Source organism: Chrysemys picta, chromosome 8, assembly GCF_011386835.1.
Source record: "Chrysemys picta bellii isolate R12L10 chromosome 8, ASM1138683v2, whole genome shotgun sequence".
Taxonomy (NCBI): Eukaryota; Metazoa; Chordata; order Testudines; family Emydidae; genus Chrysemys; species Chrysemys picta.
Genome location: NC_088798.1, coordinates 24,927,257 through 24,953,797, shown reverse-complemented (window position 1 = coordinate 24,953,797; position 26,541 = coordinate 24,927,257). Strand labels below are relative to the sequence as shown.

General features: G+C 41.2%; 1 protein-coding gene across 20 annotated transcripts in view; it reads left to right on the top strand.

The window, feature by feature from the left end:
* Positions 1-26,541, top strand: part of USP33 (ubiquitin specific peptidase 33) — an 84,126-nt gene that overhangs the window by 17,382 nt on the left and 40,203 nt on the right. For 18 of the 20 annotated variants that reach the window (XR_010590002.1, XR_010589995.1, XR_010589997.1 and 15 more), the window contains exons 3-7: positions 1,462-1,515; positions 4,672-4,734; positions 17,085-17,237; positions 21,823-21,922; positions 24,852-24,921. Coding sequence is in view for 12 of the 20 variants with exons in the window: in XM_024107854.3 (XP_023963622.2) it covers positions 1,462-1,515; positions 4,672-4,734; positions 17,085-17,237; positions 21,823-21,922; positions 24,852-24,921 (440 nt within the window). In the remaining 8 variants the exon portion in view is untranslated. Of the gene's footprint in view, positions 1-1,461; positions 1,516-4,671; positions 4,735-17,084; positions 17,238-21,822; positions 21,923-24,851; positions 24,922-26,078; positions 26,141-26,541 lie in introns of those variants that run through there. The other 2 variants (XM_065555460.1, XM_065555461.1) reach the window with 2 other exon arrangements.

Below are 26,541 nucleotides of genomic sequence, written 5' to 3'. Positions count from 1 at the left end.
ATGCTGCTCAGAGTGGCAGGACTGGCTTATTGGAAAGCCTGGGAGGTAGGCAGGCGCAAGCTGCGCTGCCCACACAGTGGCCTAGCTGCAGGGGAAAAAGGGCAGCAGGGGAGGGGCTGGGGGCTAGCTTCACCTGCCGGGAGCTGAAGGGCCAGGCAGGATGGTCCCGCGGGCTGCATGTGGCCTGCGGGCCGTAGTTTGCCCACTTCTGATACAGACTGTAATCAAGTCACCCCGTAATCTTTTCTTTGTTAAGCTAATGAGAGAGATTCAAGGAGCTCAGTCATAAGGCATATTTTCTAATCCTTCAGTTCACTGGTTCTCAACCAGGGGTACACATACCCCTGGGGGTATGCACAGGTTTTCCAGGGAGTACTCAATCTAGATCCGTGTTTCTCAACCTGACAGTTGTGACCCCCGGGGAGGAGAGGGGGTGTCTCAGGACAGGTTTAGGGAGATTGCAAGTGCAGTGCTGATACTAGGGGTGGCAAGCAGGGCCATTGCCTGGAACCACTTGCCACAGGGCATCCTGTAAAGCTAAATTATAGTGCTTCAGCTCCGGGCAGCAGGGCTTGGGCGTCCACCCCACCCATCGCCTGGGGCTCCAGCTTCAGACAAAGCTCACAAGTGAAAAACAGGCTCAAGTATCACACTGAAATGTAACTTCAATATTTATATTCCAATTGATTTTATAATTATCTGGTAAAAATGAGAAAGTAATCAATTTTTCGGTAATAGTGTGCTGTGACACTCTTGTATTTTTACGTATGATTTTGTAAGCAAGTAGTTTTTAAGTGAGGTGAAACTTGGTGTACGCAAGACAAATCAGACTCCTGAAAGGGGTGTAGTAGTCTGGAAAGGTTGAGAACCATTACTTTAGCTAGTCATTTTCCTGGACCTTCTCTGAACCCTCTCCAATTTATCAACATTCTTCTTAAATAGTGTTCACCAGAACTGGCTGGACACAGTATTCCAGCAGTGGTCGCACCAGAGGTAAAAAAACTTCTTTACTGCTACTCTAGAGTCCCCTTTTTATGCGTTCAGGATCTCATTAGCTCTTTTGGCTACAGCATCCCACTGGGAGCTCATGTTCAGCTGATTATCCAACATGACCCCTAAATCTTTTTCAAAAGTCACTGGTTCCCAAGGTAGAGTCCCCCGTCCTGTAAGTATGGCCTACATTCTTTGTTCCTAGAGGTATACATTTACATTTAACCATATTAAAACTCATATTGTTTTCACCCAGTTTACCAAGCTATCCAGATTGCTCTGCGTCAGTGACACATCCTCTTCATTATTTACCATTCCCCCAATGTTTGTGTCATCTATAAACTTTTATCAGTAATGATGACTTTGTTTTCTTCCAGGTCATTGATAAAAATGTTAAATAGCATTGGGCTAAGAACCAATCCCTGGAAACTGGATTAGTAAAATAATTTCTTATCTATATTTTATTAACAGGGCACTTGTCAGGACTGCAAAGTTAGAGGACCAAACCTTTGGGCATGCTTAGAGGTAAGCTGATCTACTGTAGGGGATATGTGTGATAGATCTGGGTACTCCTCTAGTGAAGCTGTATGTAAAGGTTTGCAGCAATTCCTGCACAAACAGCTATTCTGAGGGGCTTAAAATTTAACTCTAAACATTGCTTTATAGCAAAGCTTACCATACATGCTTTTAGCCTCAAAGTGATTTGCTTTGTAACCAAGATTCAGACACACTTACATTTTGTAACTGAAAATGATCATGAGTTTAAAAATGAAATTTTTCTGTCTGTTCACTGGCCTTTCCAGGGTTATTTGTCAGTGAGGTAAATTATAAAATAGTTTTAGGAAATCCTATGTTCTGCCTGGTCAGTAGTCCTAGGAAGGTCTTAATGCATCACAACAAATTACATTTCTTGAGTTGCTTTACAAAGAGTGGAAATACTATTAGTATTTATAGTAAATTCTGACTTGTCAGAGCACAGCATTACCTGGCGCAGTGTTTCTCAAATGCGGCCACTGTGTCTGCATGTGGCCACCAGGGACTTTTCTTGTGGCCACAACCTCCTGGGCGGTGATGGGGGGGAAGGAAAAGCCAGCAGTGGTTGGGCCCTGCCCACCTCTGGAGACACAAGAGCTGGAGGAGCAGGCAGATAGTGAGTTCCCCACTTTCCCAGGGCTGGTGGGGTCAGGCTTCAGCCCTTGGGTGGCGGGTGGAAGCTCCAGCCACTGGGTTTCAGGCTTTGTTCCCAGGCCATACAGTGGCAAGCTCTGGCCCCAAGATCACTCCCCCCTCCAGTGCCCTTGGCCCCCGCTACCTCCATATCCACCTTCCCATCCAGGGCTTAATTTGTCTCAAAGTTTGCCGGGGCTGAGTAAGTCTGCTGTGAAAAGTTATATTTGTATGTTTAATATCACTTTTCACAGCAAACTTAGTAACTAGCACATCTTAAAAAAAAAAAAAAAAACCCAAAAAGCAACCAAAAATCAAAAGACATAAGAAAAAAGACAAGAACATACAAAACACCTTATTTATGTTTCTATTCTGTTAGGCCCAGTAAAGAACAGAGACAACTGTTAATGATTTTTATTATTGAGTCTGGAAAAAAAATCCTACATAAATTACAATGATGTGGACATGTATATGTGCATATTTATTTGTTTTTCCTAAAGTTAATTAAGTATTTTAGGAAAAATTGTCAGAGTGGCCACCAGCAACAGATGGTGGCTGCACTCTGAGGCCACCAAAAAAATTGTTGTGAGAATCCCTGACCTAGTGTCGCTTCATTATCACCAAGCAAAACAAGTAAAATAAACATTTATTCAAACATTTAAAAATACTATACAAACATTTTAAAAGTATTCTTTCTTCAGGCTTTGTCCTTACCTACTTACCTCTTTTCCTTCCCCCTCTTAAAATAACTTAACCACCTTACCTCCAGCATTAAGCTATATTGCTGCTTTGCCCTCCCAGCTTTTGGCATGAAGGGGGCTTCCAGATGGTTTTAAAAAATGAATGGAGAGAATGTTGCTTCTGATTAAGGCGCATCTCTGTGATACAAGAGGGAAAGTGCAGCTGAATCAGCTGTAAAATGTCACTCGAGGTGCTGCAGGTGTGCAGATCTGCCTCAGCAGGGTTTTTCAACTCCTCAGTGAGCTCAGATGCATATCTCTTGTCAACACTCAAATCTGGGCTGAAAGGTGACAGGGAGCAGCCAGTATGTATATATTTCTAAAACTGCTTTCCACCCCCCCTCCTCTTCAAGAGAATCCTATTTACAAGAAAAATAACAGATTTTTCTGTTCTTTCTCTCAAAAAGAGAGAATGTTGGCTGAAGTATTATACAATTTCTCATTAAGCTATTTTTTTAAGCTACCAAATTACATCTAAAAAACCTTTTAGCAGGGGAAACCAAAGTGGAAGGAGTGGAAAGGATGGGAATATCAGGTGGAAAAGTCACAAAACCAAGAGGGGGGGGGGGGAAGAGAACACTTGCTAAACAAAAAGAGAGGCATTTGCTAAACAAAAATCATTTTTTGTCTGTTTTGAATTTATATCCACTTTAATCTGGAACACTTGGACATTTATTGAATAATTTATTTTAATTTCCTACCAATATTTCCATAGGGTGATATTATAGTCACAATAAGACACTTCAAAGGAGGTGTCATGGTGTGATATCTCTTCTTCTTGGATGATTTGGCACCTTGCCTTCCCCTTTGTGCTTAGCCAAACACCCAGCACATGGTGAGATCCCAGCATGATAGAAACTTCATTATGCCTAATTGCTTAAACAGTATCTATTGTTATCTTCTATAAATGCATGCTATTAAAGTTTTAGAAAGCAGTTAATGCAAACGTAGAGGAGCTATTTGACGTTTAAGTACCAACGCTTTGTATGAGCAGCATCTGTGTATATGTGTTAATGTACGCAAACAGTATGTACAGATTACTTAAGTGCTTGTGTTTGGTGCTCATGGAAATGAGGGACTAATAGCAATGTCTTGAGGTTAGCGTCATACTGACAGCTTCAAATTTGCATACCAGCTCTCAAATACATGTTAGAGCAGAACTGTAATAATAGAATTATTGAATTGTAAATAGACACTGCATTTTGTAACTCAAATATGGCACATACTTAAAGGGTAATACATCTGTAGGTTATAAAATAATGTTCAGATGGTCAATAGCCTTGATGTGCATATAAATGTGCACTGATGTTGAAATGATTGACATATTGAATATTAACAATTTTGACAGATTAGAGGCAAACTCTGAATTAAAGATCCCAAATAATACACACACAATTGATAGTGGCATGTTTACATTTCATGGATTTTTCAGAATATCTTGGACACTTTGTTTTTTAAATAAGAAAAAGATCAAGTTAAATCAGCTGAAGAGAAGACATACATCAAAAACATTGTCTAACCCCACCCTCAAAATCAAGGAAGTTCAGAGGAAAATCTTGCAGCATTCTCATTGCTTTACTATATTATTTATTGCAGTGCTTACCTTGCATGATACCTTGCTTTTTTCAGGATCCTGCAAATATACAATAGCTTGAATTAAAAATGCATTTGGGAGCCTTATCACTTTGTTCTGTAGGTATGTTTTGACAACTCACTAAAAAGAATTAACAGAGTATACTGCACCATAATTATTTCTCTTATTTTTGTTTGACAGAATAGATGTTCGTATGTTGGCTGCGGTGAATCCCATGTAGATCACAGTACCGTACATTCTCAGGTAGGTGTGTGTATATGTATATATATATATATATATATATATATATATATATAATATACGGTTTCATTCTAGTTTTTGTCATCTAGGGTCTCACCGTCAAATGGTAAAAGCCCTTTATTCTAGGACAGCAGCTTTCCCCCCCCCCCCCGACTCCTTAGGGGAGGAGGTGGAGGAAGGGAAGTGTAGCTAAAGACTATTCTTGTTGTTTTTGACCAGTGCAGTCAGGTAGTTTTTCGTGAGTTGAAGCTTTGCTGGTTGATAATGCCTTTTTGCCCTTGGGAGCCCATGTGTTTATAATATGATTATGCAGCTACATAATTATTCATCTATTTAAACTTACTGCATAATTGTGCTCCACAACATAAAATGCCCCATGCATCTCAATTGGGAGTTAAGACTGCAGTTTAATTATGCTCTTTTAGATTAACTATTTCATTGCTGATCATTTTAACAAAAATTCTTTGTCACTGTTGGATGTAGAGACAGGCAGTAGGTCTGGGTGCAGTGGAACAGTTAATTACTGTCAAGGTGTAACAAGGGAGGAGGAATTTTGTCTCCCTGGTGCAACATCCTGCTTCTCCTTGACAATTTCTGGAAAGCATCTTTGTGCTTTCAATATACGAATCTGCATAAAATACATTGAATTTAATGTTGAAATCAATAATGAAGAGTTTGTACTAGTGTGGGGAAGGGGTAGAAAAATCATCGCGTAGTCCAGGATTCCTGCTCCATAATTCAGGTCTATTGTGCAGCTCAGCTCACAGAACCTTGTTCATAATTCCTGCAACTCCTAGCAGCACTCTGCCGTCTGACTTGTGTTTGGAGGCTTTACTAAGTTTTTGTCTTTTACTCTTCAGACATTATTACATAAACAGTAATGTCCTTCTCCCCCTCTCCCCAAATAGATTATTTCTTCCTAGGTATGATGCTTGGGTTTATTGTCTGTCTGCACTCTAAGGGTATGTCTACACTGCAGTAAAAGACCTGTGGCATGGCTGCAGCTGGCCTTGGCAGCTGACTTGGGTTCACAGGGCTATAAAATTGCAGAGTAGATGTGCAAGCTTGGGCTGGAGCCCAGGCTCTGGGACCCAGAGGGGGGCGATTTCAGAGTCCAGGCTCCAGGCCAAATGTCTACACTGCAATTTTGAGCCCTGGAGTCCAAGCCCCATGAGCCTGAGCTAACTGACCTGGGCTCTGAGACTTGGTGCCACAGACTTTTTTATTGGATTATAGATGTAGCCTCTGTGGCTTGTGGATGTTTTTCTCTCATGACTTGAATCTACAGCAGAAAGGCCTTTGGAAAGATTGTGTAAGTCTTTGAATCTTTGGAGAAAATATACTTTGGTGTAGGGCCATTCACTTTATTGTGCATCCTCGTCTTTCTGACTTCCAATACATTTCAGTATAACTTTGGAAACTCTTAGAGAATATCTGAACATTTGGAAAATGTATATCATATAATAAAGTGCATTTGTATAACTATACGTATTGATGTACTGCTTCAGTGCATCGCCTACCAAGCTTAGAATCTGGTCTAGGGGGCTGTGCCTTCAGCTATGGGATAGGTTAGACGGGATGCTCTGTGCATATGGACACACTGCCCCACTTTACACAAACCATCTTGGATAGTGTAAACACATTAAGTAGTTGCAACAGAAGCAACCCCCTGGTTCAAGCACAGCTGCTTGCCATTTAACCCTTCCTTTCTGACCACTGAACTGCAAACAGAGTGAACCTTCTTGTGCATTTGCAGTGGCCATTGACTAGAAGTCCTTTACCATGCACACTGCAACCTGGTCACAAGATCAGCCAGATTTGGTATATCCCTGGTGTGAGGTGACCAAAACATTCGAGTTCAGTAAGAGTGCTAGAAATGTCTATGCATATCAGGAAAGAGTGAAAAAGCTGGCAGAGTTGGGGATTGACTGGACCGGTGACGGGAGTGGATTAAGCAGCTCAAGAGCAACTGTTGTAAAGCGAGGGATGCGAGCCATACCTCTGGGAACATTCCATCATCCTACCTCTTTTAGAAGGAGTTTGACGGGGTGCTGGGTACTGTGCTGAGTGTGGAGCCAATAGTGGGTCACCATCAGTCGGGATGGCAACCTTCTGAACCCTGAATCAGAGGGGAGCCGGAACAGGCTAGCAAAATGACTCTGGTGCTCACACTAGTTCCTGAGGAGGCTTTGCCACCAGAGCAGCTGTAACATGTCCTGAGTCAATACTCAGAGGGGCAGTTTGATGACCCCCAGGAGGAGCAGCCTGCTGCAGAATTGGCAGAAGTAGCCCCAGAGCCTGGTAAGTTTCTCGCTCCATGTTTGCCGCTGCTGTTTGTTGTTAAAGGAATGGGAGGGGTTTCTGGTTTATGACCCAAAGCAAAATATATTACTAGCTACGGGTAGCAGCATGCATCCACTAATGGTGGAATGCGTGCCAGTGCCTTGGTATCAACCCACTACCACCATCATCATGTGGAATTCAAAATGGAGACCAGGAAGCACAAACAACAGTTAAACAAGCATTCACACTTTCATTTTTACTTGATACTTGCACATTCTTGCAAAGATGCACTGGGGTGTTAAAAGTAAAAATCGTATATTACCTTCCCTTTTCGTATACCATTCTGAACAAATGGTCACACCACAGTGTAACAAGGCACCAGTACACGGAAAAGGTGGAGGGTGAAATGTAATCCATGGATGACAAAAATCAATATCTGAAATATAGCTGAGGCTGTATGTATACAGAAATGTGCTAAGGAAGAAGGGGGAATGGCTGTGTAGTTCTTTGAAAGTCCATTATATTGTGTGTTTGTATAAGTAAACTTAGAGGAGGCTTTATTGGAAGCTGTAGGGAGGCAGTAATCCATGTGGATGCTAGTGCAGAATCTTGTTGATTTCCCCCAGGAATTTTGACTCAATCCGAGATGCTGATAGCTGCAAACTTTTCCCATACTAGGAACCCCAAATAGCTATTCACATTTTGGAGAAGGACATATTTTCCGTACCCACCTCTGAAGGTCACCTGCCCATTCCATTACCAGATGTGCTGCTCAATTGTCATAGCTTGAAAATCTCTCGGGCTGGCTTGCCACTGGCAGCTTGGAATAAAATTTCACTTTGCCATTCAGGAAACTCAAAGGATTGTTAGGTCCCAGAGAAATGTGGAATGCCTAAAGGGATAGAGAAGGCTTAGGTAGTAATCTGCATGCCCTTCCCTCCCCCCAAAGCCTACAATAGTTTGCAATCTTTAAACCAGTGGTTCTCAACTTGTGGCCCATGGTCCACTTGCAGCCCAAGCAGCACACAGCTGTGGCCCATGTGACATACAGGTAATATATTATTGTGTGGATGTGGCCCAGCTTTCTTATCAATTTCATGACTCCCCTGGAGCCTTGACATTTGACAAGAGAGCTAACAGCCAATGTAAGTAACGGTGTCTACACAGACACTGCAGCACCCTAACTACACCAACGTAAGCCTTATGCTTGTCGTGGAGGTGGAGTTATGTCAGTGCTGTAGGGTACGTACGTTGGTGGGACGCAGCTGTAGTGTAGACACTGACATAATTAGGTCAACTTAAGCTGCCTTTCGTCGACCTAACTGTGTAGTGTAGACCAGGCCATAGAGTGCTGCATATGTGGCCCACAATGGTAAATAGGTTGAGAACCATTGCTTTAAACATAATGCATTTGTAAATTTTAACTTACCGTTGTTTGTGCTCTTTTTCACTCTAACTCTGTTGTGTCCATGGAGCTTCTGGGAACCAAAGCATTCCTCTTACAATATACTGAAGCAGCATAATCGAAGTGTCAATTTTTGGCTTTGAGATTTTACAGGCACTTTGCGGATGCACTGAACCATTTTTGAAATACTGAGACGATAATGTACTGTTGGACATGCAGGTCCTTCAGCCTCTGCAGGCCCTTGTACCTCGCCAGCTAAGCCACATTGCAGCAGGAGCCTGAGATTTCAAACTGTCACAGACCGGTGGAAGAGTTTTTGTGATAAACTTATAGGATATTCTGGGTAGGGCCAACAAGCAGGTGCAATATGACAGGAAAAAGGATTCATGACAAGTGGAAAGGCACAGGCTGAAGAGCATGAGGACAGAATTGTAGTGTATGAGGAGAGACTGGCAATATGGTTTTTGGAGCAAGAACGTTGCTTGAGGGAGAAAGATAGAGCTCAGCAGAAAGACCTATTGAGAGGCTGCTTGTGCTAATGATCAGAAGAGTACAGAATCCTGCTGCTCCTGCACGGCATCCTGTGTTCCCTCCATGATACCATTTGCTTCAGACCGCAAACGTTTTGGACAATTCTATGTTGGGTGACTCCTGCAACTGGGACTTCACACTACTGGAGAGGGCAAATATAGCCCCCTGCAGGCCTCTGCCCCTGAGCAGTGGCACCAAGTGCCGAAAGTGCAAGAAAAGGAAAGGAGAACTGGCGGTGGGGGCAGAGGACACAGAAAAGTAGGACGTTTTGTTTGTTGTCACCAGTTTCACTATTTGCACAGTTCACTGTTTATTTTATGCACTATGTTTTATTACTGGTTTTACAACTGGTGTTGGTTTATTGCTATTGTTTTGATAGAATAATGACAGCTGGCCTGCCTGACAGTGCTTTAATATTTTTTTTGTAATACTGCCATGTTCACAAATGAAGGCTTTTATTTTATTAAGAGAGTTTATTACCATCACTGCATCCCATCAGATAATGTGTATTTTGGATAATAAACGCATGATGAGGCACACTGTCTGGCTGAGTGTTCTGGTTCAGCAATCCATTTCCATCATAGGTCCGTTCAGGGGGAAATGGCTCACCTTTGGCTTTACAAAGATTATGTAGGGCACAGGAAGCCACAACAGTGCAGGCAACATTGATGACACTGGAATCTAAACAGTTCTGTAAATGGTGCCAGGGGGATTTCAATCTGCCAAATGCTCATTCAATCACCATTCTACACTTACTGAGAATGTAATTAAACCTTATGGCCAGGGCCTCTGAGATCAGGATACAGTTTCATAAGCCAAGGCAAAAGGTAGTATGCGGGGTTCCCTAGAATAACAGTGGGGAGAGTTACTCCATTTATGCCAGCGTTGTCTGGTGAGCATTGTTTCCCGGCCTGACCATGAAGGTAGACTCCTGATTGGCAGGAAACCCTGGCATCATGAACTCTTCCAGTGCAGCACATGTTGGCATCCATAAATAGGCCTCTGTGGTCCACAAGGACCTCCATAACAATAGTGTAGAACCATTTGTGGTTTATGTACTCGTGTGCCCTTGAGGGCAACTGTGGGCACATGAATCCCATCAATGACTCTGGCACACTTTGGAAACCCCATTCTCTCAAAACCAGCTGTAATTCAGGGATATTGTTTAAGCCCACAACCTTATTGTAAATCACACGCCAGATTGCCTCAGAAACCTCCACTGCCACTTTATCCATTGGAAAGTTGTCTTTCCAATGCCAAACTGATTAGCAATGGACTTGTATCAATCTGGAGTAGCCAGGTGGATATAGCAACCTGCTTCTGTGGCCATCCTCTTGCATGTGTCATGACACTGGGAAGTTGGGACAAGCTGCTTACAAAGCTCCAGAAATGTAGCTTTCTTCTTGTGGAGGTTCTCATTAGTGGTCATTCCAGGTCCACATGACAATGTGATCCCACCAATCTGTGCTTGTGGTGCTGCTCAAGAAGCGCTGATTTACATAGGGGCATCAGCGGCTATACTGAGAGTCACAAACAGCATCAGCCAGTTAAAGTTGCCATGTCTCTAATGTCGTCATCCTGCTCCAACAGGGGCCTTCGGTAGGTGAGAAAATGCTGTCAATATGTCCAAAAGATGGCCTGACAGGATGTGTCGTTGGACTGCAACAACTTCCTGTAAGGTGCAGTGTGGACAGTTCAGTTTTCCCATAGTGCACCATGAACAGAGGGGTGTAGAGCAGCTTCAGCTGGGGAGAGCACTAGGAAGCTTGGGATAGGCTGGTTTGACTCGGGTCTGCGTAATACAGTGTAGATGCTTTAGCATCAGTGTGAGACTGTAGTTCAGAAATTCTAAACCTAATGAGATTTTCCTTCTTCCTCTTTTCTGTTCAGAGATAGTCAGGTTAAGAATGTTACTTTTAACATGCCCTTTCTATGAACATATGTGGGCTATATGTCTAACTTGGTACAAAAATGCTTTGTTGTTCAGGCTTGAGCCCTATTTATTCCATGATAATCCATTACAGATGCATTGCTATTGTTTAGTCAGTCAGCAGTTTGTTCTAGTACTGTTGAATCCAGGCCAAGGCTTAGGCCAAGGCATTGCCCCAGGTGATAATACTGTGCTAGTAATTAGCTCTCGGGTTAGAGCGCTAAGGAGAACTTGAAGGGGTCTCTTTTTTCCAACAGCTTCAAAGGATCCCCATTACAGTTATTACAAGAGTCTGGTCTGTATACTATGACAGGCAGTACAATGCCCTCGTGACCACAAGTCTCAATTACTGAGATTTCTCTTTGCAGGATAACTCAGCTGCATGCAGCTAGTCCAGACTATACTACGTTTGTTCACTGATTGGAGCAGGTGTATTCATATTACATCCACCCCATGTTGTGGATATTGGCTGTCTACCAAGTGTCAGGTTGACTTTAACCTGGCACTATTGATTATTAAAATCATAAATGGCATAGACCCTGGCTATACTCAAGGGCTCCTCCATGAGTTTTACCACATAGGAATCACATCTCAAGTGGGCAGGTGATTGTAGCTTTGTGGCCCTTGGATAGGGATCCAGTGGCCCCTAACAGTCTTTTTAGATAATTTCTTTATGCTTCTATTAAATACCTTAAGACTTTTGCCTAAGGCCTCTGGGACTTTTTTTTATCATTATTTGCCCTATATATAATACCTTAACATCCCTTTCTCCTTGTATTGAATTTCTCATTTGTTTTTACTGGTTTGAATTTCAAGTAGAGGTTTTCTTTTTGTGATACTTTATTTTTTTGCTTTATAGCACAATGGTGGGAGGTGGCTTATATAAATGTGTTTCAACATGTTGGAGAATGGATGTACACAAGCGATTAAAAACTTTGATTTCATTAACAACACCAGTATCTAAATTCCATAGATCAGTATCCCAAAAAGCTCTGTAGCAAAAGATATCGAAAAGTATACTGCTTTCAGGATTGTTTAGGAAGAAACTTACTCTTACCCTCATCCTCTTTCTCCTTTCCCACCCTTCAGTATTCTCTCCTATTTTTACTTCTTGCAGCTTATCTTTAATTAGAATAATCATGGGGTACGGATCTTTTTTTACTGTTCACAGCAGGATAGCGTATCAATCAGGAATTAGCCTTAGTGTGTTACTATAATATAGCTAATATTTAGACATTGAGATACTATATTAGGATTATATCACAATCTGATTTGCTAATGACTAGCATTAAAGATCAGTTTTACAACTTTTAAGTAAAATGATATATTGTGCGAGCTTCTTGTAGGGCATTTGTGGAGTGGGTGGTACCTTGCATTTCTTATAAACATTTATAAACCTCTTGGCATTGTACTGAAGTTTATTGCTGCTTCCTTGCACCCTAAATTAGTGTTTGTGTTTTTCAGGTAGCACAAAGGGAAAGGTAGATTTATCTGCTGTCATTTCTAACAACGTCTCACATTCTTGTTCAGTTTCCTTTAATTTCTGGACAATAGCCCATAGCTAACTGAAGCTCTTTTTATCCATTTAATCCATCCCTCTAGTATTCTAGATAGCCATTTCTGCTCTTTGTTACTTGATATGTGGAGTAAAAAATCCCTGAAGTGGCCTTTCTAGCTTGAGAAACAATTAAGGTTGATGTCAGTTTGTCACTCCCTCTCATTTTCACTAGCTTCCTTGCTTTACCTCTCTTGCATTTGACTGTGCTAGAAATAATTATTTTTAACTCCTCCACTTTGAGAATATTGAGCCCTTGCTGCAGAGGTTTGTAGCAGTTTATTGTAGGCTTCTACATAGCTGAAGCTGCAGGTGAAGGCTAATCCTGATAATTAAGGAAGTTCTACTTAATTATTTCAGTTACTCTGCTGAAAATGAATGTAGGAAATGTCACTGTTTCTGGCAGCTTTGTTATCCAAAAGTCTGCAAGTCAAAAACACATATTAACAGAGAAAATTTTATCTGTAGCTTACAACAGCTTGCACAAGAAGTGTACTTTGCCCCAAAGCTCTGTGTACTATTAAAGTACCATAGTAGGCTGTGCGCAGGGACTCGGGTGGAGTGGTCATATGAGGGAAGGAAGGTGCGAAGGGTGTGTGTGTGTGTGTGTGTGTGTGTGTGTGTGTGTGTGTGTGTGTGTAAAAGAGTGTCTTTGAACCTTGTGCAACAGCAAGGCTGCTTCCATGCCATTATTTATGATAGCACCTGCATGTGTTGTGCACTTTCCGAACACTCCTGTAATGAGAAGCTTACAATTTTTATATATGGTATTGTTTGAGTCACTGTAGGCAACATGTGAGGAGTTTTTCAGCTACACTTAAATGTGACAATGTACCGCTTTGAGGATGAGCTTGGGAATATCATATCATATGCATAGAAGGCCATGTGGAAGAATCCACAGGGTTGATTTATGTGAGAAGCTGGCAAACTGTCAGAAGAGGCTTGGAGACTTGGTGGAGCAAAGGGGACAGGGGCAACATGAATCTTGTTAAGAGAGAGTAAGTAGGGAGAGACAGAGCTGTGTAAGTGGTGACAAGAAGCTTAAAGGTGATGCAGTAGCAAATGGGGAGCCAGCAGGGGGATTCAGAGCGGGAAGTTACGATCAAATCAATAGCCAAGCAATGTAAGTTTAGCCAGCAGCGCTCACCGTGTGTTTGAGAGAGAAAGCATTCATCATGTGTGTGAGATTGCTCACTGTGTGTATGCGTGTGAGAGAGAGAGAGAATGCTCACCGTGTGTTTTTGGGTGGCTGGAGAAGAGGCCTCTGGGACGTGGAGTAATTAAGATCTGAATGAGATATTTGACTGGAGAGAGAAGGACAGATGTTGGAGATATTGAAGAGGAAGTGGCAGATTTGGAAATAGCTTGGGACAAAGGAAAGGAGGAATTAAAAATGACTGAGATTGCAGACCTGAGTGACAGGGAGGAGGATGACATTATCAATAGTGATAGAAAAAGAGGGAAGAGGAGAAGGTTTGAGAAGAGATAGGGAGTTGGGTTTTGACCATGTTCTATTTAAGACATCCAGGAGGAGAGATGTTGGAGAAAGAAGATAAGTGTGCAGATGGATAGGAGACTTAGTGCTGGAGAGAGATTTGTAAGCCATCAGCCCAGAGGCGACTGCTGAAGCCATGTGAACCGATTATTGCCCCAAAATAAGGTTTAAAGTCAGAAGATCAAAGTGCCAAGGACAGAGCCCTCTCACAGAGTGAGAGAAAGGAGGTGGATCCACTGAAGGAATGGTCAGAGAGGTAAGAGGAGACCCAGGAGAGAGGGCAGTATCTGGAAAGCCCAGTGTGAGGATATGAAAGCAAGGAGAGGATGATCTATAATATTAAACACAGCAGGAAGATCAAAGGGGATGAAGGCAGAGGAGAGGCTGAGATTTGTGTAGGAAGAAATAATTGGAGACCCTAGAAAGAGAGGTTTCAGTAGAGTGGAAACACTGGAAGCCAGATGGAGGGGGTCCAAGACTGGATTGGAGGAGAAGTGACTGCATTGATAGTAGACTGTTCAAGGAGTTTAAAGGCATGAGCAATATGGGGTTGTAGCTGGAGGTGTAGGTAGGACTGAGGGGTGGTTTTTGGAGACCAGGACATTGTTCATATTGTAATGGAAGAGGTTGAGAAAGAAGGATAAGGGAAGAATGAGCAATAGAAGTAAGGAGACGGGAAGAGGAATGGGATCACTGGGGAAGATATGGGTGTTTATAGGAGAAAAGGCAAAAGACCTTAAAGCTGGTGACAGGAGAAAGGGAAGAGGAGGTGCAAGGGGGAGATTCCTGGTGGATTTTGTTGATTTTGTTTGTTTGTTTTTGTTTTTCTCTCTCTGAAAGTCTGCAAGATCCTGTGCAGAGAGATAGGAAGGGGAGAGATTTAAGGAGGGACTTGAATGGTGCCAAGAAGTGATTGGGACTGTGGGCATGGGACTCAATGTGGGAGAAGTGTAGTTGCTTGGCCAGGGAGATGATAGTTGAAGGAGAGGGAATCTGCAGTGGAGGAAGTTAGTGAGGTCCCAGGATGTTCAGCAGCACAAGGACAGTAATGGAGAGAGCAGATGCTGGGAGCAAGACAGGTTTGGAATTGGTGTAATGGACTTCACTGTGGTTGAAAGGGGCATGGGTGGAGGAAAAAGCAGAGTGGAGAGTGGACAAGAGGGTTGGGAGGAGCGGCCTGATCTAGTAGAGAATTCATGAACATTGATAGACTGGAGGTTGTAGAAGGCCCAGTGACAGGGCAGGGATGGGACAAATGTGTGGTGTGATGTTGAATGAGGGGAGGTGGTGATCAGAGAGAAGGAATTCAGATGGAGAGATCAAAGAAGAAAGGAGTATTGGATGAAAATATATTGTGTTAGGGATACCAAGACAGGAGCTTCTGGGTCCGCTCTTACAGCAGCAGTCCCCAAACTTTTGAGAGTTGCACCCCCCCCCTTATCCCTGTCCGTGCCCTTCCTCCCCCCCCCCCCCCCCCCCGCGAGCCTAGAGCAGTGCTGTGGCTCCTGGGGAAGGGAGGGAGGGATATCGACAGGGTTAAGGGGGCCAAGGCTGGGCATGGGTCTGGGGCCGCGGCCAGGGGTCAAGGCTTAGGGCAAGAGTGGGAGCGGAGCTGTAGCCAGGCTGCAGCGGAGGCCAGCAGACAGGCCCATAGCCAGGTGCAGTTCCGCTCGCAGCCTCGTCCCCAGCCTCTGCCCCGGGCTGGGAACAGAGACGCAGTCAGCGGCCAAGGCTGCGGGCTGCCGCGCGGCTGGGAGCACAGCCGTGCTGAGGCTGGGGGCAGAACTGGAGCTGGGGGTGGCTGGGACCCGCCGCACCTCTCCGGACGTTCCTCCATGCCCCCCGTGGAGGGTGCGACCCACACTTTGGGGACCTCTGTCTCACAGGCTTGGAAATTCCTACATGAGGGACCTGAGGGGTAAACGTCCTTTTCTACCATCATTTAACTCCAGATATTTGTTGGACTAAATCCAAAATGCTAAGTTATAGTTAGACTAACACTGACCTGTATGAGATAAGAAACATCAAAGAACTTAGGCTTTATAAGGCAGCATGCTTGAGACCCGCCCTTTCATTATTCTGCTTGAACATAACTACATGCTTGAACCCGAGCAAATCAGCCATAGGATTGTCAGGATTGTTATCCATTGTATATCTGATGAGAACACACATGCTACTGTTCTAATGTTTACAATTTGAGATAAATCTTGATTTTGGGGAGCAGTTCTGAGTACATAGACTGTACTTAAAAGTCCTTTCTGCTATAACAGTTTGACTAACTGGATTCAGGATATATCCCCAACATTTTGTGGTATCTGACAGTCTTGTTTGTAGTTTTCTAAGAACTGAACTAAAATGTCTCATTTTACGTTCCCATATGACAGCTGTTTAAGGGCCCAAGGCTTGATTACTTGCTATCTCCAGGGGAGATTTTTAAATACTGACCTAGAAGTGAAAACAAAAACTATCCCATTGGTAGGGCCCTGGATATTGGTAATTCATGGCTGTGAAAAACGCATCACAGACCATGAAATCTGATCTCCCCCCTGAAATCTTGCACAGGGCTGGGGACTCCTACCCTGCGCAGGGCTCCAGCTGTTAGTTCCAGCTGGGGATGGGGAGGGACGAGACTTCCTCTTCCCCTGCCCCCCCCCTACAATAGCCTTATGACCCTCCCACCCTGACTGCCTTTGGGTCAGGACCCCTACGGTTACAAAACCATGAAATTTCAGATGTAAATATCTGAAAACGTGAAATTGACTAATTTTAAAATCATCTGGCCATGAAATTGACCAAAATGGACCATGAATTTGATAGGGCCCTACCAATATCCAGATACTTTCTTGGTGAGTGCATTGCAACAGTTTAAGATGATTATGGACAACACTGAGATCTTCTCTTTTCAGATTGTACTGATAGTTAAAGCAGACATACCTCTTGGATGGTGTTTTTGATGTGGTTTGGACCCCTTCAATCTAGGTGTTGCGAGTTAAAAGCTTGGGTTTCAGGAACAGCTGAATTGCTGCTAAAATTTAATATTTTTACCTTGTAGATATTAGTCTTTTTTGAAAGATTTCAGATATTAATACAATTCTGGCTTGGACACATTGAGGTTTAATGTAAGTTCCGAAATGATTTTTTTCTTCTGTTTTAGGACACAAAGCACTGTTTAACTGTCAACCTTACCACCCTGCGTGTCTGGTGTTATACATGTAGCAAAGAGGTATTTTTGGATAGAAAATTGGGATCTCATTCTCCATTACCAAATGCCAGACTGTCTCACCAAACACAAGGAAATAGTGTACAGGTATGTTCTTTAAACAAGTGAAATACATACAGCCCTTGTTTTAGCTGTGCTTTGTCTTATTTCCCAGTTGTCTTATCTGGTGTTGGAAATAATGATTCTCTGTACTGTGCTCTTCCCTTCTTATGTCTCTGAGGACTAATGCACCTTAACGCCCAACCTACATTAAATCTTTCTGTGTATCACTCTGTTTGTTTTCCAAGAATGATGCTATGAGTGTATTTTATTTAATTTTTTAAATCAACCAGAGAATATGAAATTACATTTGAGTTTTTAAGATGGGAATAATCATTTAGCTTTGCTTCCCATCCTGTAGTTAGTGAGAAGTTTTTAATTGTCATATTCAAATTATTACTGGCTACTGTATGCAGAAGAGTAAGTTGTTTTGGTGTGTGTTTATGGAGCCTCTAGCCAAAGAGAGGTTCAGATTCACATGGAGACAAAGTATAGTGTTTATCAGGAGAAACATGCAGGCAACTGTCAGTCTGTATTCATTCAGCCACTAATATAAAAAAATTTAAGAGGATTTGCATGACCTTATATTTCTGGTATAGCTCAGTAAAACTTACTGTGTTTGCATCGTTATAAATTGCTAACAAGATATGTAATTTTTTTTCTTATTGGAGATTTTTTTTTCCATTGAGCAGTACATCCACAGTTGTTGTAGTAATTTTGGTCTCTTCAGCTATGATATATGCTTCCTCAGAGGGCAGTAGTAAATGGTCTCTGTGGGGGGGGTGTTTGTGTGTGTGTTTTTTAAAAGAGAAGTGAACAATAACTTAATCGTGAAAGCATGCTGTCATCAAAGACACATTAAGGTACAATTAAGTCATCAGAGAGCTGATTTTATTTATAGTGCAGTTAGGATAGTTAAGCTTTTTCACGTTTACACATGGCCAGGATTTAGGAAACTTTATAATGAAAATGAAACTAGAAATTTAAATTTCTAAACTGTCATTTATTACATGATCATAACATAGAGGCACTTGACCATTGTTAACACATAATTTATAACAATTAACGTTTGTGGCTGAAAGAGTAAAATATCTAGGGGGTAGCACACTTTGTAACTTGTTTAGGCAGAGCTCACTGTGCACACCAGGGCTCCTTGCATCTCCCCATTCCTCCCCTCTCCAGCTCCCTGTGTGCCACCTTCTAGCTCCCTCTATTTCAGGATCAGAGGGGTAGCCGTGTTAGTCTGGATCTGTAAAAAGCAACAAAGAGTCCTGTGGCACCTTATAGACGTTGCATCTGACGAAGTGGGTATTCACCCACAAAAGCTTATGCTCCACTACATCTGTTAGTCTTTAAGGTGCCACAGGACTCTTTGTTGCTCTATTTCAGTGATTCCCCAGTCTCTCCCCTGCCAGGGGTTTGATCTGTCCCCCATCTCCCCTCCTCCCATAGCAGAGTCCTCCATTCTTCCCTCATACCAGCGTCTCTGTGTCACCCCCAATCTTCCCTCCCCTCCCCATCAGTGGTTCTTTGTGCTCCCCCATTGCCCTTCCTCTCATACCAGGGTCCCTTATTGTCCATCCGTGCCAGCATCTGTTTGCACCTCCCATTTCCTCCTACCCTCATTCCAGGGGTTCTGTATGCCATCCATGCCCCTCCATGCCAGGGACAATCTGTGTTCCCTCCTTCATACTCGGGCCCCACAATTTCTCCTCACCAGGAGTTGTGTGTCTTCCATCACTTCCTAACACACACACCAGTGTCCCTCATTCCCCCTCCTCGCATCTGCCAGGGGCTAGATGCACACCCCCATTTTCCCCTTTCCTCTTCACTTCTCTTTCCCCATCTTCCTCCGTTCCCCACCATTATTATTTGTCTGGGAGATAAGTCATTCATGGTGTCAACATGATAAACTCTATGGGGAAGAATGGGTAGAGGGGAGATGAGGTATTCTGAGGCTGGAAGGTGTTAATGGGTGCCCTTAAAGAGTTGTTTGATCTTTAGATAATTGCACAGGTCCTTGAAGCTCTGACTGTGCTAGCAGATGTCATGGGCTACATGTGTTCCCCATTTTCCTCCTTTCTGATTTTCACCAAAATTATTAGGGTTCTGGCCGTTGATGCCAAGAATATTTTGGAATTGATCAGATATTGCATTCTAAAGCAATCAAATTACAGAGAAATGCCATCAAGTTGAGGGTATAACCTCATAAGCTTTTCCAATTAATGAAAAAGAAATAGCTGAATTGGGACAAATAAAGAAAGCGGGGGAAAAAACAGGTTTTTAAAGATTCCATGTACAAGCTAAAACTATGCCATTAAAATAAACTATGCTGTATATTTTAAAAGTAGATTGAAAATACCTTCCTTGGAGAAGGTACTGACTTGCACATCCAGCACATACCTATTTCTCCCACTGAAATCAGTGAGAGTTGGGGATTCTCAGCCCGTTGCAGGACTGGACCTTTTGAACAGTGCTGTGCACATTGGAACACTAAATAATTAATATTTAGACATACCGCATTTTCCTTGAGAAGTTGCATCAGAATTTCCCTGTAGTCAACAGATGATTTTAATATGAAGAATGTTATTTTAATATGAAGAATGTTAGATAGACACTATTTATTTATATGCCTAACTACTTGTTAAATGACAGCAGAAGTTCAAATACAAGAGTAAAAAAATAAGTGTGTAAAGAGTAAAGTGAATAAAAGCACAATATTTTTTTTTTCTGGGGGAGAAATTTTTGTAAACCCAAAAATTACAAGAAATTGATTTAAAGAAAATTATACCAGAAAATATACCGGGTATTCTTTTAACAACATATGTTGGAATCTACTAAGTGGTTGGAATCCAAGAGGATATTGGCAAAATGTATACAATACAATATTATTAGGGAAGTCACAGAAGTTCTAGGGGAAAAATACCCCTGAAGAAATTATTGAAAAATACTTACATAACTTTGGCATGTTTTCAATTTTAATATTAGTAGATTTGAAATAGGGCATAATTTTTTTTATCTTAAAACACCAACCACAGAATTCTAATTGTATAGTGTTTCAGCTAAATATATTGGATTTTCTGATGTTATTCACGTGTGCTTCTGAAATATATGATGTCTTGACTTAAACATAATGCTTGGCATGATTGCAGAATTCAGATTTGAAATGCATCCAATACCCAATTGTTTTTCTACCCTCAAGGAAGTTGCAGTGTACATGACATTGCATAAGGAGAAATTAGCATGATTTGTGACATTTGTCTTGCTTTTTACCTTAAAATTTTGTTTAGGATTTCCTCCCCTTATGTGCTCACAGAAAAATGACATAAAATACAATAACAATTTGCCTATCTCATACTGCATCTCTGTTTGGGTTGCCAACTTTCTAATCCCACAAAACCGAACTCTCTAGCTCCGCCCCTTCCCTGAGGCCCTGCCCCCGCTCACTACATTCCCTCCCCCCTGCCCCCCATTGTGGCTTGCTTTCCCCTACCCTCACTCACTTTCACTGTGCTGAGGCAGAGGGTTAGGGTGCAGGAGGGGGTGAGGGCTCTAACTGGGGGTGCGGGCTCCTGGGTGGGGCCAGAAATGAGGGGTTCAGGGTAAGGGCTTCGTCTGGGAGTGCAGGCTCTGGGGTAGGGCTGGGGATGAGGGATTTGGAGTGCAGGAGGGGGCTCCAGATTGAGGGGGGGCTCGGGGCTGGGGCAGGGTGTGGGAGGTTGGGGTACAGGCTCTACCTCCGGCGGCGCCCAGTCAGCAGCACAGCAGGGGGGCTAAGGCAGGCTTCCTGTCTGTCCTGGCACTGTGGACCCGCACTGCGCCCCGGAAGCAGGTCCGGCTCTTGGACAGAGGTGCGGCAAGAGGCTCTGGGCACTGCTCTCGTCTGCAGGCACCGCCTCCGCAACTCCCATTGGCCTTGGTTCCTGGCCAGTGGGAGCGCGGAGCCGGTACTCGGGGTGGGGGCAGCGCACAGAGCCCTGTGGTCTCCCCATTTAGGAGCTGGACCTCCTGGCTGCTTCCGGAACGCAGCACGGGGCCAGGACAGGTAGGGACTAGCCTGCCTTAGCTCCGCAGCACCGCTAACCAGACTTTTAACGCCCGGTCGGCGGTACTGTAACCATGGGGGTCCCAACCCAAAAGGCGGTCAGGGTGCTGACCGGAGCCGCCAGGATCCCTTTTCGACATCTTATGTCTCTCTTGATTAAATGCAGTGGGCCATCTGATGGTAAATTTTTGTGCTGACTTTCACATAATCCTTTATAATCGTTGTGTTATAATCCATTGTTATGTGGCGAATTGCAAAGCAGGCTTGCTGCTCCTGAAGCAGTGGCAGGAAATCTTACAGTGTTTGACATTGTATTTTGACTGATTTATTTTCTCAGCGTTTTCCAGAAACTGGTGCAGTGCTGTATTCTTACCATAAGTACCTGCTTGAATTAGTAAGCTTTCATAGCATTGCTGCAAACTACTTTTGCTTTACATAAAATGAAACATGCATTTAGAAGTCAGTTATTTTGAATGAACTCCTATGTTTAGTTCATAGGCATATGTTAATAAAACTGTACTAACACTTAAAGAAAAAATGGATTTATAAACATAATCACACTTATATTTTGCCTTTTCTTCCAATAAGGATTTTAAAATACCTGGTAATCCAACACTGAAGATTCCTCTAGTTACTGTATTTGATGCTTTAGATATAGAGGTGGAAGAAGATGAACTGAAGACAAGAGGTAATGAAACTGGAGGATTAAAGCCTACGCTGTCAACTAATTGCTCTGTCCATGCCCTCACTTAAATAATTCCACCATGTACAGTATGTGTATTTCTTTGAATCCATTCCCCAGCTGTTTAGAAATTACTTCTTTTCCAGCTGGAACTATTTCCCCCCACTCTAAAATAAGAGCTGCATTTTCAGTTTGAAGCTTAACTGCAGCATCCTTTCCTTTTCTTCAGAGAAGAGGCTCTCGTGTTATTTGTAGTACATCAGTCACTGATAAAGAAAGCAGTTGTGATGTTTAGTGTAGTTGCTAGTTTTCATTAGACTGAAATATGTGTCATAGCCGCACTGGTAACTGGGTAGTTATTGCAAAATTTGTTTTAACATTTTTGCTTTTTTTTTTAAAAGATGCTTTATATGAATGCTTTCTGAATACTGGTTAACATTTTGGGTCTGCCGTTCCCAGCACTTTTTTTTTTTATTTCATGCTCTGACAAATGCGATCAGTGCAAAAGTTAACCTAAGCCTGGTATTTATATAATGGAAAAGGGGAAAATGTGAGGGGAAAGTGTAATGAAACTCCCAAAACTGAGAGAGTTTTATTTGTTGTTTATTTGTCCCCCCCCCATGTGGCATCTCTTTGAAGTCTCCAATATGGATCACTCTTATAATGAATAATTTTTGTTTACTACTTCCTTCACTTTATCTGCTGGTTATATTTTACTGAGCTGCTTTGTTGAGACACCAGTGAACATGTCAAGGCAATTCCTTCTCCTATCAATGATGGGGAGATGTTTCTATCTCATGGACCTTGTTTCTCTTTCCTTCTCCGTTCTTCCTTGACTCAGCTAGCACCAGCTTTTTGCCAGTTCAGCCTCCCTGTTTGCCCAAAGCCTTTTCCTCTGCCACTCTTGCCATCTGTCATAGTCTTCCTGTGTGCCTCCACCTCACTGATTCACCATCTGTTCTTAGATCTTTGAAAAAAAACTGTTTATCACCTGTCAATGCCTTAGTTTCTCTCTTCCTGCTTTTATTTGTGTTTAACCCCATGATATGTTCTGGGGTTACACTTTTTATATGAAAGTTGCTGTATGAATAAAGTTGTATTCTAATTCCCATTAGTACTAATGGAGCTATGTGGATATGCTTCAAGAAAAATTTGACTTGTGAGAGTTTATTCTATCTTAATGTTTTATTTAAAAACAAATGTTAAATATTTCTGACAAGGCACATATTGGAGAGCAGGATGAAGCAATGCTAAATGTAACTGCAGTGAATAGTTCAGTTACTACTTTACCAATAAATTGTTAAAAACTTTGCTAAATAAATGTGTATTGAATAAAAGCCCAATCCTTTAAATTATTACACAGTTACTTAACTTTATGCTTGTGAACAATCACACTGAAGTTAATCATGTGTAAGTGCCTGCAGAATCAGGCAGGGCCTATGAAATTATATATAATACACACACTGTATTTGAAAAAAACTTTTTGAATACCCTATGGTATTTCAATATGTCCTTAGCTGTGACTGGTATTCCATCTGCCTTTAAATGAGAATTAGTCTTCCTGGTGAGAAGAATCAGGAATGGCAGTCTGATGTAGGTTTAGCGATGGGAAATGCAGAATCATTTAAATGGAGAGAGAGGAAGGAGACTTTCTCAGTTCCTATAAGCAAAGTTTTATTTTTTTTACTTGTTTATTTTTAGAAAATATTTTTGGTTAATTTAGCTGAATTAACAAAGTAAGTTTTATAAAAATAATAATGGAACTTGCAGAGTACTGTCTCATACATCAAAATGATGAGATGCATTTCTTGTGTCTCAGTTAATTATCAGACTGTTGCGCTGAAGGCTTTGTCTGATTGCTAAATTTTTTTTTTAAATGCTGTGTAACTTTTCTTGGTAATTAGAAGTAGTGATTATATTGTTTTCAGTAGTACATTGCAATTATTCTTGTAGAAGAACTTTATTCTATTTTGAGACAAACTTCTATTTTATTGATTTAATTTATACTTTGGCAACACTTGTATAGCCTGTCATGCCAATAAAGTTTAATTGAATTGAGCTGAGATGACCATGTAATAGTTGCTAGTTCTGACTTGCAGAAATAGTCTTTTTGAAGCCCTTAGGACTACTTGCATGGGTACAGACTGTTCAAATATTTTATTGTTTACCAGTTGAGCTCTATAATGAAAATTTTCCCCATTATAACTTGTGCTATAGACAGAGTGAGCGTATATAATGTTTGCTGAGTTAATTAAGAAAATAAGTAGTCCTCGTCTGAAAATATGATTTTCTTTGAAAGGGTGAATGAAGCTGCCCTGAATAAAGATTAACACACTTAATAAATCCATACAGGAAAGAGAGAGAAAAAGAACATAAATCAACTAAAACTGATTCATTTGCAAATATAATTACACACTGAGAAAATGTATGTATACTGTTATATAATCTGAATAGTCATTGCACAGATTAAAGGTATTGAAAAGCCATTGATAAATCCTCCTAAAAACCTATCAGTTATATAATTAACAATTATAGACATCAATCATATACAGATAAACAGTAGAATTCATTTGAACTAGTAAACTCATTAAATGCAAGTAAAATTAAAACATTCAAACCCTTATCTTTATAATCTTTCTTCAAAACACTGTCATTCTAAAAATATACATAAAGATACTAAGATAAAAAGGTAAAATAAAATCCACTTACGCTAGGTATTCTAATCAACCAACAGCAAAATAGGAGTTGAGATAATTTATCTGTTTAGGAATCAAATTATGCTTAGTTACACTTGTGCAATCCCATTGGTCTCAAAGGGGTTGCAGAGGTGTACTGGGAGCAAAATTTGACTAGTAAATCTTTGAGTGGAAAGATTATTTTCCTACAAGTTTCTTTTTCAATTTTAGCTTGCTTGATGTATTTTTCCTATTTACAGGTCTTACAGGATTGAAAAATATTGGAAACACTTGTTACATGAATGCAGCTTTACAAGCTCTTTCCAATTGGTAAGGAAAATAGCTGTAAAATGTAACCTTAAAGTAGCTATGTGTATCTGCATGTCTTCAGTTATAAACCAGACCCTCCAAAAAGTCCTTAATTTAAGTTTTAGAAGAATCATACCAGTATAAACCTCATTTTGATGTGTTTGGTAGCCTCATCTTGCAGTAGCATGAATAGTGCTATTGCAATCAATGGTATTACTTAAGAGTTGCAGGATATGTATATAGTTTCCCTCAAATAACAGTCTATGTGTTTTCCCTCCTCTCTAATATCTCACAGCCCTCAATCAAAAATTATAGTTCTAAAAATTAAAAAGAGAATTGGTCATAAATATCCAGGTCTTCTTCTAAGTGTAGGGCCATTCTTTGATTCTTGAGGGGTTTTTTTTTTTTTTTCATTCTTCTCCAGACATCAAAAGGTAATATAATGTGTGGGGCGTAAACAAGCTTTGAATTCTTTTTTACCATGTTATTTTTCAGTCTGGAAAGTTTTCTAATTGCTATTTATAACAATTAAAATGAGGTGGCATGGTGTAATCTTTTAGTGACAGAAGTTTAAACTTGCCAATTTTATAAAAGCAGCTGATATAAAACGCCTTTGATTAAACACTTGAACTGCTTGGATCTTAAACTCAAAAACAGATCAAAGAATTTCTAGATCCTAATTATATACTAAACATACATAATGTACATACTTAATGATAACAATTGTAAGTGAAATAGTTTAGAAAGATTTTTTTTTTATTCCTAAATATTCATAGATCAGAAAGAGCTGCCTAGTTATATACTTGAAAGTATCAGGAATATTTGGTTAATTTTTGTTTCCATTTTTTATTAAATGTTTCCAATTATAAAATAGCCTGTCCTTCCCTTTTTAAAAAAAATGTAGGTTAATTAACCTATTGATTTAAAATACATTTGTTGAATTTCAGTCTTGCTAGTTGTTCCTTTTATACAATGAACCAAAACCAAACTGAGACTTTAATTATTATGTTTAATTGCTGACTATTATGTTTTCTATTTGTGACTTCCCCCTCCAAAACTGTACTGAGTTAGGATTTGGTATTAATAATTATAATCCCTAGCTATTATATAAGGCTTTTCACCAATAGATTAAATAGTACTTTACAAAAGAGATCAGTATCTTTATCTCCGTTTCACAGATGGTACATTGAAGCACAGAGAAAGGAAGTGACTGCCCCATGATCAACCCTGCAGGCCAGTGGTACAGTTAGGAATAGAACCCAGGTTTCCTGGATTCAGTACAGTGATCTATCCACTCCTCATTATTTGCCCTGAGGTCCTTGCTATTATCAAAAAATGCTTTGGGATTTTTGAAAGTCTTTTAATGAAAAAATAAATAAAAAGGTGGAAAATAGCCAGGAAATTTGGCAAGAAGAGAGGGAAAGGACCAAAAGCTTTTTAGAATATATTATTTGTTATAACAAAGTATGTCTTGTAGATCAGGAACCAGTTAACCACTGTTTCTGGTCAATATTAATGGTATGGGAGAGGTCAAGGTTATAGTTCATAGAATTTCCTTGGGCCACCAGTTGATTTTAAGGGAACAACTTATTCTCTCAGTGCTGCTTAAAATAATAGATATTGGAACTAACCCACCTATTT